The 16430-nt window shown below is 38.4% G+C and overlaps 1 protein-coding gene across 1 annotated transcript; it reads right to left on the reverse strand.

Annotated features, from left to right (window-relative positions):
* Window positions 1-11: 11 nt before the first annotated feature.
* Window positions 12-14988, reverse strand: LOC106905600 (integrin alpha-6-like). Its single transcript, XM_088014507.1, has 26 exons — window positions 14725-14988; window positions 11969-12096; window positions 11775-11854; window positions 11406-11661; window positions 10407-10538; window positions 10089-10302; window positions 9801-9994; window positions 9623-9720; window positions 9061-9185; window positions 8876-8965; window positions 8409-8470; window positions 7150-7304; window positions 6916-7059; window positions 6721-6830; window positions 6462-6618; window positions 6305-6382; window positions 6124-6191; window positions 5960-6037; window positions 5781-5883; window positions 5251-5421; window positions 4021-4110; window positions 3803-3913; window positions 3330-3428; window positions 1793-1918; window positions 1629-1704; window positions 12-716 (listed from the first exon to the last, which is right to left on the reverse strand). The coding sequence occupies exons 1-25, from the start codon at window positions 14898-14900 to the stop codon at window positions 1639-1641; spliced, it is 3111 nt and encodes a 1036-aa protein (XP_087870633.1). The 5' UTR covers window positions 14901-14988; the 3' UTR covers window positions 12-716; window positions 1629-1638.
* Between the last annotated feature and the right edge of the window lie 1442 nt (window positions 14989-16430).

Raw genomic sequence — 16430 nt, forward strand, 5'->3', positions numbered from 1 at the left:
AATAGGGAAACTCAAGAAAATGAACATTTTATTAAAAAGCATAAAAAAAACATGAATTTGAACTCGACATATCTGGCAGCTGTGCATTAGACAAAGGTTTACTGTATGGCAACATATGAACAACTGACTAGAAGTAAAAACTGTGGCAAAAATGTGATCTGCACTGAAGTGCAGAATACAAATGTGTGATCTGGTAATGCAAACTGTATGCTGGGAAAAGGTTGCATTTTGGTTTCATCATGAGTATTTACACTTCATGCTTGTTGACTTGAAAATAGTCTTTGCAAGAGAAGAATAAATTCCTTTAAAAATATAAAAACGTTTCTTTACAGTTGCCAAACTAAGGTGCTATCTGCCAAAAGTATGCACCACACTTTTGGCTCTGCAAAACCCGTCACTTTCACTTTTTTTTTCTCATAAATTTAACTTAAAAACGGCTTAGCCCTCCCTTCCCCCCAACAACGGTGTTTCATATTTGATCCTCAGCACCTTAATTTTCAAAATTATATTGTATTTCCAAATTTTCGTCTCTCAACGTACAGTAAAAAACAGCAAAAATATGACTATCTACATTCTTGTCATGAAGAATTCTTGTCATGCGACGTTACCCGCACTTCTCCCCTCCCACAAAGGTTTTTCTTTCTTCTCATCCAGTGTTGTAAACGTGGCTCTGTCTGGTAACATTTGAAAAATAATGTACTTCCATCTTTGGCGCCCTGTGGAGAAAAGAAAACATTTTAAATTCTAATGAACACAAGACTTTCATACAGACCAAGTCACTTGGTGTTGAACTGAAACAGAACGAGCTAAAAGATCATCTGTGTTGATATTCAAACCTATAAGCCGGTCTCTTTGTCTGCTCTTCCCTCTCTTAAATTAATGTTACTAATAAAACCTTTTTTATATATAATTTTTTGTCAAAAACGTTAACTTAACTTGTACAATAATCCAAATGTGCCTCAATTTGTATTTAGATTGAACAGAAGTTTATTCTAGCAATCGCATTCAAATAAATATACACGAAGACTCAAAATTCAGCTCAATTCTCAGAAAATAAAAATGTTTCATAAGAACAAAAGAACAGGAAAGTAGAAATGTTATAGCCTGCATAACACCGGGATAGTTGCCGACATCCTCCATGAGGAGGGTAAGCTAAAGATGCTGGCCGTCACGACTGACTGCTGTATCCAATTGCATTAATTGAAATGTTGAGTGGAAGGAAAAAATTGCTCTATGAATAACTGCGGATTTGAGAGGATTTTAAAATAAAGCTCATTCTACAGTGTGAATTTTATTTTCCAATAGGACGAGACGCCAGCCAACAATGCTTAAAACACCAGTGTCTGCTTTATTGGCCATTTTGTCACTTTATTGATTAGCCACCTCACCGAAATCCCACAGACAATCTATAAAGTTTTCAGGGCAAAGATGAGACACCAGAGCAAAAGAATCGTTTCATTGCAAGCCCACAATAGCTGAATTTACAGAAAAAAATATACTGTACAATGAACCTGTTTCACTTTTTGCATTAACTTTGACATTGTAATGTGACGAGATGCAGTTGTAACGGAAAGTGGCGCGACTGTGCCAAGAAAGGCCAACGCAAGACAAAAACCATGAAATCTCACCGCTGACTTTTCATGCGTTTGACGTCAGCTTCTCTTTGTCTGATGGATCCTCCTTATTTTTCCGAAAGACTCCACACTGAAATGAGGCATGTCGATAAAAACGTTATTGCAAAGGGCTTTTATGTCTGCCATTTGCTGACGGTGATGAAGTCTTTTATTCGTACCTTCCAAAGAAGGAAAGCCAGCAGGGCCAGCAACATCAGGATCAACAGGACGGACAGAAAAATGATCCACCAGGCCACTCCTCCCAACCGAGCCAAGCGTCTCTCTGGAAAGACGGTCAACCTCACCTGGGAATCACGGCAGAAAAAGCAAGAACATTAGTATGAGGTTATTTGGTAATGTGAAACATAGAGATGTATATATATAAAAATGTGCAGCCTCAAACAGATTTCCCAGGACTTCTCTGTATTTACCTGCATCACTTGTCCCCATCACTCCTGATTAGCTTATTAAATGCTAATTTGTAGAGATCACAAGTCTGTCAGCAGATTCTGAGCTCAAAATTTCTGTAGCTCCTTCACATGAGAATCACCGTGGGCGTTTTTGTCTGCCCTTGTCTGGACTGTCAGGTGTGGTGTACCGCCATCTATTGGTAGGTTTGCGAACGTGCCACACATTTTCAGTTTTTTAGATCACAGATGGTGATGATCATACGACATAGTGGGGATACGACTTTCATGCCAAAATTAAAAATTTTCTTGAAATGAAGAAAAAATTGGTAAAACAATGAGTGTCGATTTTTATTTATGTCTTATTTTTGCTTTCATTTCATTTTTATAGCAAGTCCAATTAAAAGCGTCTGTCAGGTTCTATTTTTTCTCTTCCATTCACCTGAGTGTGCCTCTTGTCTTATCCAATTTGTATTGTTTAACATTGTTTTATGTTTTTTTTTCTCTTAATGTTGTTTAATGTTTCAATGTTGAAAAGTGTCCTTGGGTGTTTTGAAAGGCGCTGACAAATAAAATGTATTAGTATTATTATTATTATTATTAACAGGCAACTTTGCTGTACTTACTCATTAAATGTGGTTAAACAGAAAATGTTTTCAGACAAACCGTGAGACATATATCCCATTTTCTTTCCCCGTAAACATTAAAGCCTTTTTCTGCACCAACAAAATGGAAAACATTAAGTAACTGTGCAGCTTTTAAGAAACTAAATAAGTTGAAAAACCTTCTATGTTTAAGATTTACAATGAATTTTTGTTTTGTTTTGTCAAAATTGTGCTTGTTTTACTGAGCAGAGGTGAAAAAAAACTCCAAATTATTTTTCTTTCTATGAACAAATCCATACACAATAGATGGATGCACAGATTAAATTACTATTTAAAAGACCTTTTTACTAACTTAGGTAACTTGTTCCACTTTATAACTCTACATGACTAATTATAAAGTATAATTATGCACAATTTTATAATGATCTATTATGTGAAATACCCAAAAAAACATTACGCTTTGTGGTTACAATGCCTACAAATTAAAGGGCCATGACTACATTTGAAGGGTGCTATGCATATAATTCAAGTCAAATTTAGTTGTAGTACAGCGACCAAGAAATAATCAAAATATTTTAATATTTTGGTCATTTTATGGTCCCACAGTGTCGGGATTGCTTAAAAACATTTCTGCGTCTATTCTCCTGACTCTGTTTTGGGTTCATCAGTGTCACACAGATAATTTTCTATTTGTGTGTCCTCACCTGGGTCTCAGCACCCTCCTCCATTGCTATCGTTGTCGTGCTGTTAACATGCAGCGACGCCTCCACCATCACATCCACATAATCGAAGCCTGAAAATTCCTTTTATTTAAGGAGAAGGGAGAAAGTCAGGTTTATTTTTGCAATAATATCAAACATACACGTGGACTTTACGACAGAATAAAGGCATTTTCTTTCTCTTGCACAGATTCAGGACAAATGCTTTTTCAAACTTAGCTTTAATTGTTCTAAAAGGAATCGAAGAATATAATTAAGATCAGTAAATAAGGCTTCTGTTAGGATAGGCTCAACAATAAGAATCTACAACGGCAAGTCAAATTAGACTAACAAAAAGGTTTTAATTTCACATAATCCACACAAAACAAGCAAACTTCATTCTTAAAGACCAGACAACCTGCAGCTCATCTTAAATCCCCACTATTAGTGGAACAAACACAACAGTCTGTCTTTCATACCTCTATGAAAGTGTTATTCCACAGGCGAGAGTCCAGAGTGATGGTCGCCTTGTAGTCCAGGTCCCCCAGGAGGCACTTCATTGTCACACATTTTGCTCCATTGCCACACGACTGTACACAGACAGATCATTGTGTCGTTACCCTCACTGGTGGGGAGGTTAAGTTAAATATAGTATTTAATAAAGTCTGAAGAGAAGGAAGTGCTTGTGTCGTAATACCAAAGTCTGGTGCTTCTTATCTCCAATTAAGCGTGAAAGTGTCCCATTGATTCCTTTGGTAATGTCTCTTCTCTTTCTGTTAACCGATTTCTTAAAGAAGAAGAAGAAAAAAAAACATAAATTATAATTTTTCTTTGTATTCCTCAACATGTATTCAGTCAGTGGAAATAACACTAGTCAAATAGCCAAAAAATAAAGTCTGGGGGGTTTTAGACTAATTTTGATGCACTCAATCAGGTCAACTTTCTGAACTAAGCTGCATATTAGTTTGGGATGCTGGGATGCAGTCATGACGGCTGATCACTGTTGAGATATCCCTGCTGCCGAGAAAATGAAGCGTTCGAAGAAACAAAAATTCTTGCCCTGCGTTTTGCACAATAAAGATTTAATTTTCAATTTACATGTACTTACCCTTATCGGTGTTTATTACTCATTTTAAAGAAATCCAATTTTTAAGAAATACACTCTGTTAGACAAATGAGACTAACAGCAAAAAACAGCATGTTTGTCATCAATGTCATCAATTTAGTCAGAAGATCAGATTTCTCTAAATCGAATAAGAATAAAATCTTGACCTGATTGAGAAAAGTGGATGTTATTTTAGGATTCAGCCATGCAAAGATAATCTTAATTCCTAACTCAGTCCTAATTCAGCTGAAAAAACATTGACAACTTCGAAAAAATCTATTTTTTTTACCTGGTGTAATCCATGTACTACACAAAATTATACGGAAGCGCATTGCTGTCACGCAGGAAAAAAATTTTTTCGATCGCTATCTCGTTATAACGAGATACGTATCTCGTTTTAACGAGATACGTATCTCGTTAAAACGAGATACTATCACATTTTAACGAGATACTTATCTTGTTATAACGAGATAGCGATCGAAAAAAATTTTTCCTGTGTGATAGCAATGCGCTTCCGTAAAATTATACTTCAATCTTTTGATATTTAAATACAGACAAGAAGGCAGATGAAGACGTTCTCTTCGGGCCGAGGTGGGAGTCCAAACTTCACTTTTCTAAGTTGTCCATCTCCTCTTGGGGGATCTCAGAAATTCCCAAACACTGATAGCTGTTAAATATGCTAAATGTTAAATGGCCTGTGATTGTATAGAGCTTTGTCAAGACCTGAAAGTCCACACCTCTGGACTTGGTTCACAATCATTTCTCAACTCGGTCTAACTGGTCCGCCCAGTGGTCTTCTGCTTGATTCACTTTTTTCCTCACCTTTCCAAGATGGTTGATCTCCTCTTTGGGAGAGCACTCCATCTTCTTCAGGCCTGTGGAGCTGATCTTCATCAGGTAGAGCAGATGATGGTTTTTGTCTGTCATCTTTGGCCACTTTACGTTAAGGGTGACTTGTCCAATGTCTTTCAGACGCTTTCCTCGGTTGATGATCTGTTTTAATGGGGACATCAGTTCAAACCTTGGAAATATGCAAGTCTAAAATTTGGGACATCACTTAATAAGAAGGCAAGGTTATGCTCGGAATGAACAGCTTGTAATTGTGACACGCAATTTCATGTCAAGACCAATTTTTCGGACCATGGGATTTTAAATTAATCAAATTAATTATTTTTTATTTATTTCTGCAAGTAAAGCTCAATTTATTCAAATGTTTTTTTTTACACATGATCAGATGGGTAAATGTCTGTTTGTATGAGCCTTATATCAGCTTTTTTTATTTATTTTGTTTTGTTTTTTAAGCAAAACGTACACGGTGGCATCAGACAGGGTGGACGCGTTTCTATACTCACAGTGAACCAGTGTTTGATGGCACTGCCCATGTCACTTTCACTCTTAACGTCCGTCACACCTTTGGCGTCTCCATTGTAGTAGACCTGAGATGATTCAATTTGCCTGGAAAGAAAGCAGTTTGCGGTCAGTTGGCTGAATTAGTGCATGGCTGCGTCTCTTCCCTGTGAAAATGTCTTACCCCGATAAGGACAGCTTCAGTGTGACGGCCACCTTGGCCTTTGCTTTCACGGTCATCAGATTCTGCTGCGTACTTGTCCTGGTAAAAATGCACACAAGATCTATGCTAAAAGAAGTGAACTGAAAGCTACCCAAAGGTTTACAGAAGCAGAATCAGACACTTACGTTTTTAACTTGAGCTCAATTTCCACTTCGGTCCTGTTAGTGATATCGAACAGGATGTAGAAGGTTGTCTGTAAACAAACGCGCATATTAAATAAATTACAGTATGCATTCTGATGGGACTTTCTACATTATCTAAACTTAAATAGGTGCTGAATAGAAGCTCAGAGTAACTTTTTCTCACCACTGAGTCACGTTTGAAAGGGTTCCCAACGTCACAGTCAACCTTAGATCCATTTTGGTTTGGGTTGCAGGAGACTTGCTGCAATCAATGATAACTCACCATTTAGAACCAGAAAGTACATGTGCGGGAGACTGATTGTCGGATAAGAGAAACTCACTCCAGCTCCAAGCATGTATGTAGCGTAGGTCACAGATCTGGGGAAGTTAGCAACCACAAAAGCCTCATATGCATCATCTCCCTTTTGATTGGTCACTGTCACTTCCAGGGCAGCGCTTTTTTGGCCACTTAGCGAGATCACCGGTACTCCATTTTCCCTTTAAACACATTAGATTACAAGCAACAGTCCGTATGCTGATCAGTGTAGCTTTGCTTGCTTCAGTAGCAACCCTTTTGGTTAAATCTGTAAATCCTCTTACATTTCTAAAGAATCAACTTTATCTCCATCTTTGCAGACGTAGCGATATTTTAGCATCAGGTTGCTCTTGCACACGTCATTGTCGCCACATCCGTCTTTCAAAAATGCCACCTGCAAGCATGTTGATGCACATCAGAAGCACTATTAAAGCAAGACGTGGTTATTTCACGTATACAGCGAGAAAATACAAACGTACGTTTGATCGAAATGGTTCTACGTCTTTGGGATCCAGGACAGGTGCAAGCGGAGCGTTTTGGGCCTGTCTTCGTTTGCGTTTAGCATTCTGGATGTTCACAGAAACATCGATGGGGATCCCATGCATCTTGTCCTTAATGTTGTCCTGTTAAGAGGGGAACGTCACACAATGTTTGTCATGTCACACAATACGTTTTTAGATAAGCAACGGAGAGAGACATGCGTGGACGTATACCTTCATGACAAGAGAACGAGTGACACATTTTCGCGGCTCTTTTGCATCCATGGTAATGAGCCCGGTGGACAGACTTTCCAGACCTGTGAATGTCCCCCTGGGATCGAGATTGTTTCTCTTGCGATCAGCATCCACTTCAAAATGGTACTTCATCGCTAAATGCAATACAAGAGGCGACGCAGCACAAGAAAAAGATACTTATGTGCAAATTCACGCAAAATAAGAATGATAGGCTGTATATTAAGGGCTAATTTACAACATCAGGAAAATAATACAGTACATGCTGTTTGTAACAGAATGTAACAGAAAATATACTTTCCAATAAGTTAATCTCATGTTTAGTCAGACCAGATAATAATTTCACTAAAGTGTTTGGAGTCAAGAAGATATTTTTGATGTGATGCATCAAAAATATCTATATAACCTTTTGTATATGATGCGGGCTTTGGGGTTCTTTTGGTCAGTTGTTTTGGATGTTGTTTTGCTCTTGGTACTTTCTTATAGTTGTCATTTTCTGTCATTGTTGAATCATGGACCTTGACTAATGAGATCATGGTTCATGGTTCTTTTGTGACTTCCTGGATAAGTTGTGGATGCACTCCTGTAGATAATTTGCCACTTGATTCAGTGCTGTTCTGTGTTTTTTTTTTTTTTTCATCTATCTATTCTCTATCTTATAGGCTTATCCTTCGAGGGGTCAGACAGACAGGACAAATAGGACAAAAACTAAGGAGAGTTTAGCGAGACTAATTAATCTGCCAGTCATGTTTGAACCCCAGACCTACTTGCTGTAAGGCAACAGTGCTACCAACTGTGCACCTGTGCAGCCTGTTTGTTTCATTTGTGCATGCTGGCTTCTGCTGTGGTTCACTGATGTCCCACAGCCTTGGTCATCTATTCAACACATTCTGTGTTCTTGAATTTCTCCAGGTTGAGAGATTATGCCAATCTGTGTTGCGGTTTGCGATCTTTTGGCGTGCTTCGTGTTGACAAACTGGTTGTCTTTAAGTGATTTCTTGAGTCTACAGGTCAGAGAAGTAATCAGGTACGTTTGTTTGCTTGCATAATAAGACTCGCCTTTCCATAGAGATGTTGAATGAAACATTTAGGCGTGACTAAACAACAAACGCAGTGCAAATGTACAAGGAAGCAAACACTTTTTTCATTACAATATATTGCTGTTATCTACATTGTGAAAATGCAATAAAAAAAACTGTTTTAGCAAAAATGATTCGAAAGGAAAATGAGGTTCTGCTCACTCAGCGGGGTAGAAGAGCTCTGCACGCCACCGTTGAAGCTGAAGCATGCTTCAACTTTCAGGCTGTGGGAACAAAAAAGGTAAACTATAATCAGACATACAGCATCTCTGGCAAGTTAATTTTTGAGCAGATTTTCACATGTCTAAAAGTTAAAAGCACATAATGAATATAAAATTAGACAATGGCACAAAACAGTATGAAATACCATGAAAAAGAAATCCTCTTGTGTTCAAATCATAATTGTAGATTTGAACGAATCTACAATTATGGCAACACAAAAATGTGAAAAGGGGAAAGAGACAAAAACTGAACTTAAGAAAGATTAAATAATATTTCTAGCAATACTTCTGGAAGATTTAACAAAAATATTTTTTTAACAGATTATATTTATGTAACCAAGTTAGAATTGTCAGTAATTATTAGGTCTTTGCAAGGATGATGTTGAAGGACGAGGTGGGCGCTCTTACCAGACCCCTTGAGGACAGTTCTTCTTGGTGAGGTCAATTTTTTCTGGCGTAATAGTGATTTTCTTCTCAATGCTAACAACTGGTCGGGTTCTGTGAAGAAACAATTCAGTGAGCATCTCTGTAAATATTGCTAAGCGGCGCTAGGTCAGAGCAATGCATCGGCGCATCAGCTTTAAATTTCTCACTTATAGATGAAGACAGAGTCTGAGAGGGATCCAACAGCCAGGTCTGGATATGAGTTCATGTCCAGGTCCATGTTGCCTGCTAATGAATAGCCAAACTGCTTCACTCCAGACTTGGCGGACAAAACCTAAAACACAAGCTTTGTTAATGCAGATGTCTTGTATCCTACTGGATACAAGAAAAAGACATCTGCATTTGGTGTCCAATGGAAACAAAATACTAAATGTATTATTTTGTCTTTTAGAAGTTTAAAATCTTTAATTTAATTTGACAAAAACTTTCAAAGACATCTTGAAAATGTGCAATGCAGATAAGAGACAGAAAGATAGCTTTGTATCAACTAGAGTACAAATATCTATATAAAGAAATAACAGATCCACTGGAAATATCCCCATCCAGACATCATTTAAATGAGAATTAAGAAATTCCTACATAAAAGTCCTATAAAAAATAGTTTGATCCACACCAAATATGCTTTGGCCCCTTCCTAATTATCCAAAGCAAAACGCTGAGGGAGAGTCTCAAATAGGAAGATTTAGAAAGTGATTGTACTACTTTCCACACCTGTGTGGCTTTTTTCCTGAATCCTTCTGTGGCTGACCCGTGGAAAATGTAGACCTTTCCTGCCCCGTTGTCCTCATAAGGAGCTCCGACTGCAAAATCTGACAGCGAGGCAGTTTGCTTGAGCATCTTTACAACATAAAGGGGGTCAAATACAGACACACAAATAATGCCTCCTTACCATGGTAACCGTCCTGGTTGATGTCGCCAAGGTTCTCCACGGCGAGGCCAAACATAGAATCTGCGGGTCCATCTATTCTTGTTGGTGTGACTTCGTTCCAATTTCCAGCCTTGTTGATGTAAACGTAGACAGCTCCTCCAATATCCGAGTCCTTCTCAAAGTACTGAGGGGCTCCAACAACTATGTCATCCCAGCTAACGAAGAAGAAGATCACAGACTCAGAGGAGTACAGTCAAAATTACAGTGAAAGCAGAAGTGAAGTGTCTGTGGCTCAATCTGCACTCTTACCCATCCCCGTTGAGATCCAGCACAGTCAGATCGTATCCAAAGGAGGAAGCCAGGCCCTCGCCTTCGAGGCTGAACTCCTCCCGCATGTCTTTGCGCTCCTTAGAGCCTTTCTTTAGCAGAATCACCGCTCCACTGAAGTAAGCCCTGGGAGCTCCTGCCACCACCGTCAGCTGACCCTTGTTGGTCAAAGCTTTTCCAACGGCCATGGAGAAACCTAAAACAGAGTTCAACATAGTTAATAGTTAATAGTCAACATAGTTAACATTGTTACTAAAAAATTTTTATAACTGGCATAATGATAAAACAAAAGTATTTTACCCAAGTAGCTGTTGTCAGGAGTGGGGACGTCATTGGGATTTTTCGCCTCCTCACCTCCCGTTTCCAATGGCACCTCGTCAAATAAATCCAAGTCAAAAAGAGTGTCGTTCCTTTGCTCCATGTGCACCAAGCCTTAATTAAAAAAAAAAGTACACCAAAGGAGAGAAGAGACAAGTTTAGTTGATGTTTTACAAAAGTCTACTAAACTCTTAAGACTGCAGTGTATATCTTTTACAAAAAAAAAGTTTCTTTTTACATATTTGTTAAAACCGCCATGATGTCGTGACACTATAGAATGAGATGAGATGAGAATTTGCTCCTCTGCCTTTTCTCTGTACTCCCAGTACTAACTAACCAGAAACAACCAATCAGAAGCAGGACTATAGTCAATCAAGCTTGTGTACACACTGCTCACATCCCTCCCTTTTGCTCTCAGCTTCTTCCTGCTACAAATCCTTTTGTAAGGATAAGATAAGACTTTATTTGTCTTCATGGGAACTGGGAGCGGTGCATGTTGAGCCAAAAACATCTCTTTCCATCCTAGTTTTCCATTTTTACTGAAGCCCTTGCAGAAGCATTTTGTCAAAACATTCTTATGAAAGGAATGCCAATTAAATCAACAAAACAAAACAAAAATTTGTTTATATGCTGACAACATCCTGCTATTACTTAAGACCCGTATTCTTCAGTGGCTGAAACAATCAAAAATAATTAATCAATTCTCAAAAATATCTATTTAGTCCAAAACATAAGTTATAGGGAAGAGGAATCCTAACTGTTCAACTGCCCTGGTTCCTAAAGTAAGTATATAGGTAATTTTCACAGAAATAAAGTCACAACGCTCCGTACAACAAAAAGCAAAGTTATACAAAGAATGAAAACGAGCATAAGAAGCACAATAAAAACAAAAGAGCTTTGAGTCGGTCTTTAAAAACTAACTAAAAAGCAAACTGTTTCAAAGTCTTGCAGCCCATGGCAAGTTTAACCTAAACACGTTACCTTTCCAGTCGTAAGCTCCTGGAGCTCCAAAGATGAAGTAGCGGTGTTCCATGTCGAATGCGACAGAGACGCCCTGCTGGCAGGAACCAAACAGCTGATGGCCCGGGTTCCGACCTTTACAAAAATGCCAGTCACCTCCATCTCTCACTCCATCTTCTGCTGAGCGCTTCAGAGTTACATCTTGGCTTAGCACGTAGCAGCGGCCGAGGATGTTACGGGTTTGAGATTTCAACTCCTGGTACCGATGGGCGCACGTCTACCATGGACAGAGAAGGACATAATGACCAAGAGATTCTGACTGACACCTTGACCATAAATCTTTGGGGGGGGGAAAAAATTCAAAATGTCTTTTTGGAACGGCATTCTCACTATAATTTTGCCTCCTGGCCCTTGACTGTTGACTGACACCCCCATCCACTGATTTTCTTTTTTTTCGGTTAACACATTTTCTGTGAAAGAACAGACAAAAGTCGAAAGATAAACAACACAATAAAACTATTTTTTTAAGTAAATAAAAAGATTGAAACTGGAAAAACAGAAAAGCCAGTCAGAATATAACTTACCATCATTATCAAACATAACTCTTTGGCAATCACTGGGGTTTGGGCTGATTTCACACTTGTAGAGTCCTCCTGTCACCTTAGATTTCTGATTATTCAGCGCTTTCTCTTGCGGCGCTCCAACCAGCAGTCTGCAACAGAAGCACATGTATATCAAGGCAATTCTTTCACATAGCATCAACAAAATCTTAAGGTGTCTTTTTTCTTCTGTGATAACATTTCCAGCATCTAGGGACATTTTCTGAGGGCATTTTTTTGTTTTTGTTTTTCTGCTCCCAACATAAGGACCAAGCCCAGTCTAGCAAATTAAATGAGGTGCGACTTTTTTAAATGTCACTCTCTGACAATGAATCAGATTGAACATTTCCTGATTCATCTACTAAAGAAAAAAAAAGTGAAGAGTTGCCTTTTGCCAGCAATCAAGTCTCTCTCTGCTACAGCAGAAAGATCCAGCAATTGGATGTTTATTTAAAAAATCACGAGCTGAAAGAGAAGGACTGGAAGCACAGCAGACCTTTAGAAAACAGTTACGACTTAATGCAATTCTGTAGTAATGATACTGATTACAAATGCAATCCTGGGCATCGTCCCAAACATGATAACTCAGTTTTTCACCACAAAGAGTCGACAGTGCTAAAAAATGATCCTCTGTTTTTAGAGGCAGAATCCTGGAGAATTTTATCTTTCATTTAAAAGGTAAAATTATCAAAACACTGGGAATGCAGAAACATAAAGATTGAGGTGAAGCACAGACAGAACAAATGAGACTTAATCTGAACTAAAAAGGCACTTCTGGAAAACCAACTAGAGAGGATTTAATGCATCGTGGAGGATGTGTATTTAAGATAAAGTGTCAGAACATTATCTTAACTGAGTCAGCTAAAGTTGGGTCAACATATTGCAAGCGCCAGCTTGGACAAAAACATATGAAGCATTAAATATATTAAATATATGAAGAATAATGGAAGAGACTGAAGCATCTGGAAAGTAGTAGTTCCTGAGCTGAAACAATATAATGATACAAAAACACAACAGGCATATATCACGATGAACATGATGTAAGTGCAAAGGCCCTGAACAAGACTGAATAAAATACTGACTACAAACTAAATCTAACTAAAACTAAAATAACATAGCAGTGACTTGGCAAGAAAAACAAAACGATAAACTAAAATCCCAAGAGTCATGAAAATTCATGGCAGTGGCTTGATGAACTTTAATGAAGCACTGGGATTCGGTATTAATCAATGCATGTTCTTAAATGCCTGGTCAGAATGAAGGAACAAAAGAAATCCTGATTAGGACAGATGTTGTTCATTCAGTTTCTCTCTCAGATATACCTATTATATTCGCTTGCACAAGTTAGTGCATGCGCAACTAACTTCAGTATAAAATGTTAGTTTCTCCCAGTAAATTCTTGAATCACTTTTGCACTGACTGTTTGGTTTTTGTGGTTTACTTTTAGTTGCTCCTCTTCCCATTTTTTTTTCCAAATTCCTTTCACTTTTTTCAGCAGCATCACTGACATTCATATACTCACACATTTCCCCTCCTAAATCTCTAAAACGTACATTCATTCCCACTATGAACACCTTTTCAAGGTGGACCTCTCTTCCACGTTCTCGAGGAGACAGCCTCATCTTGCAGATGTCAGACCATAACACAAGCAGACATTCACGGGTTCCCACCCACTCCTGTCGGTACAAGAACTAATGTCCCCTCAGGACATAAAAGTCTGGAACGCGTACGTCTGACTAAAGGTTGGCATGGACAGAATGAAAAACAGTGCTGTGACTCACTGTGCACACCCAGCTGTATCATCCAAACATGCCAGCAAACATGTTGGTGCAAAAACACCTCCGAGAACTCCGAGGACAAATTAATTACCTGCCTTTTCTTTTGCTTCGAGCTAAGCGTGCATCAAGCACCACGCTGACCTCTGGTGCTCTCCCAAGTGACAAAGGTTAATACCTCAATGCTTTGCTGGTGTTTGCCTTACTACCAATGAAAGACTCCGGGAACACTTTAATAGCCTTCAGGTTTTTGTTAATCAAATGCAAATAAGCACACAACAGTAAGCAGTAGCACCTTTGGGCAAAACAAAGGAAAGGAAGTCGTCACTCAAGAAGTTACTTCCCCTATCACAGCTGCTCTGCTTCAGAGGTGCAAATCTAAAACTTTACTACATTATCAAATTAAGAGAAAAAAAAAACTTGATCTGGTTCCCAAACTCTTTACCTGCGAGTCAACAATGGCAGAGATGCATAACCCTAACAAATACATGCAAGTATTCATGTAGGTAGCCATTCCATTGAGCCAACTAAATGACAGCACAGTAAAAAAGACGACTTGTAAACCACCTGATTATGAATGAAGTCGTCATAATCTGGCCATTTTCAAATTTATCTAAGGTTCTGAGAGCTAAACAACTCCTAATTGGTGTTTCCTGGCCCACTTCTGGGCTCTAACCCCCGGTTTATTTTAGCTTTTCAAGCACACTATTAACATGATTGCAAGCTGCCTTCATGTGGCATGAAAAAGAAAAACATTTTCTTCTGATCTCACCTGAAGACAACCTAAAAAGAAAGAAGAAGAGAGCAAAACAACTGCAAGTCTAAAAATTTGTAACCTGGAAAGAAAGTGACACAAGCAAATACAGTTGATGCAAAAACCTAAGACTTAGACTTAGACTTGAAGAATACAGAAATAAATTCCTTTCCACATATAAGTTTCCTCTAAACTCATGCTTTGGTTCTTACATTCTCTTGTCCTGTGGTCTAAGTTGTTGGTGCATTGCGAGAGAAAAGCCGAACAGGCTCCCCGGGCTTCCATCTCTCTGCAGGACATTTTCCGTGTCCAGATTGAATGCAGAGAGTCGCCTACATCCTAGTAACAAGATGAACAGAAACAGCCCGCTGTTGGTGCAGCCCTCCATTAGAGCGTAAATCTTCCCCGAAGAGGCAAAAAGGTGAGTCTTTGGGGAAGAAGGTGCAGAGTGCAATACAAGAGACACCGGATGAGAGTTAAATGCCATTTCACGTTCTGCTCCTCCCTCCCGTCCTTCACCACACCTTAAATGCTTTATACCTAACTCACGGTCGCACTTACAATTCTGTAACCTCGGGGTGTTTTTTTAATGCACCAACTTGCAGCTGTTTTCAATGAACAAAAAAAAAAATTCAATAGTCTAGCACAACTAATATTAGAAGTAGCTTCTCTAAATTCAACAGAAAATTCATCTTTATATGATTACTGCAAGCTCTAGATTTTTAATTCCTATGTGAAGGTATCTTCAATTCTTAATGAATCACTATTAACTGTTATATATGTCTGCAAATGTGACTTGTAACCAGACACCAGCTGGTTCCTAATGAATCTTTATCCACTCTTTATGAGTAAATATCTCTGTTTACTTCATATTATCAGGGCTGAGCGCTGCAGCTTCAGAATTAGCACCATCTGATGGAGCTTGTTTCACTGAATGAGCAAAAACAAATATATTAAATAGCCAAATATTCATAATTATTTACTAAATATACTAAGCTTTTGAAATAGTCAAAAATCTGAATGCAAATGATTTGACTGCACTGCTGAATATGTTATTGGATTTTTATTTCCTTTTCATTTATGTTTGATGATTACTAGCGTTGCATAAGTTTAATGTCTTTTAGTGATGTTTTCTTTAAAGTCATCATTTTAAATAAATTAATTAAAATTGAAATCTTGATGGGTCTTTCCTGTTTAAGTAGTGCAATAACAACAACAACAACAACAACAATAATAATAACTAGAACATTTCTGAAGAAATTTAAATGGGGCCTGCCAAAGTGTGCCCGTCTGATGCTACAAATTAGCATCAATGATAAAGTAAGCTGCAATGTACTCAATAGCATGTGGAGAGTCACAAACATGTTGAGTAACATGGACTTACTCCATTTTGTATGTTAAAATTAGTGTACAAGTTAAAATGAGCCAAATTGCTAATATTAGCCTAAATGCTGTCAGCATGTTGTTTTACATTTACTTCCTCCATTCAGTGTACTAAGTGTGACTAATAAATAAGAAAAACAGATAAAAGCTATTTTTAGGGAAAAGGCTAATGCTAATAGGGAGCAGTGAAATGCTCATGTTTGTGGTTTGTGGCAGTGTATTAACCGACAAAAGAGATGCCATTTCTATCATGAATATAGATTAGCCAAAAACCCTATAAATTACAATGAAATAATGCTACTTCCGCTAGCCGCCAGAAGTAAGACCCATAATCGTTTCCCCAGTAAGCCTCTCAGGAAGGTGGATAGAATGTTCAGTTCCAATGGTATCCAATGGTATACGTTCTCCACGAACATGCTGTGCGCAAACGGAGAAGGGTGGCCATTGTCCGGCCACGCCCCGGCCCAGTCGCGGAAGGCTCTCCTCGCCACCGGAGTCGGACTGTTTTGTTGATATTCACTTTAGTGCAGCTCCA

This window comes from Poecilia mexicana, unplaced genomic scaffold (genome assembly GCF_051168715.1).
Source record: "Poecilia mexicana isolate PSO_F unplaced genomic scaffold, ASM5116871v1 scaffold_17, whole genome shotgun sequence".
NCBI classification, from domain to species: domain Eukaryota; kingdom Metazoa; phylum Chordata; class Actinopteri; order Cyprinodontiformes; family Poeciliidae; genus Poecilia; species Poecilia mexicana.

What these genes read in the sequence shown, in the direction of transcription:
- LOC106905600 (XM_088014507.1), bottom strand. Translation starts at nt 14,900, where the DNA reads ATGGAGGGCTGCACCAACAGCGGGCTGTTTCTGTTCATCTTGTTACTA. An exon ending in TCCTGACAACAGCTACTTGG is followed by an intron (nt 10,303 to 10,406) that starts GTAAAATACTTT and finishes ACTCTGTTTTAG; the next exon opens with GTTTCTCCATGGCCGTTGGA. An exon ending in AGATCAACCATCTTGGAAAG is followed by an intron (nt 4,111 to 5,250) that starts GTGAGGAAAAAA and finishes TTCTTCTTTAAG; the next exon opens with AAATCGGTTAACAGAAAGAG.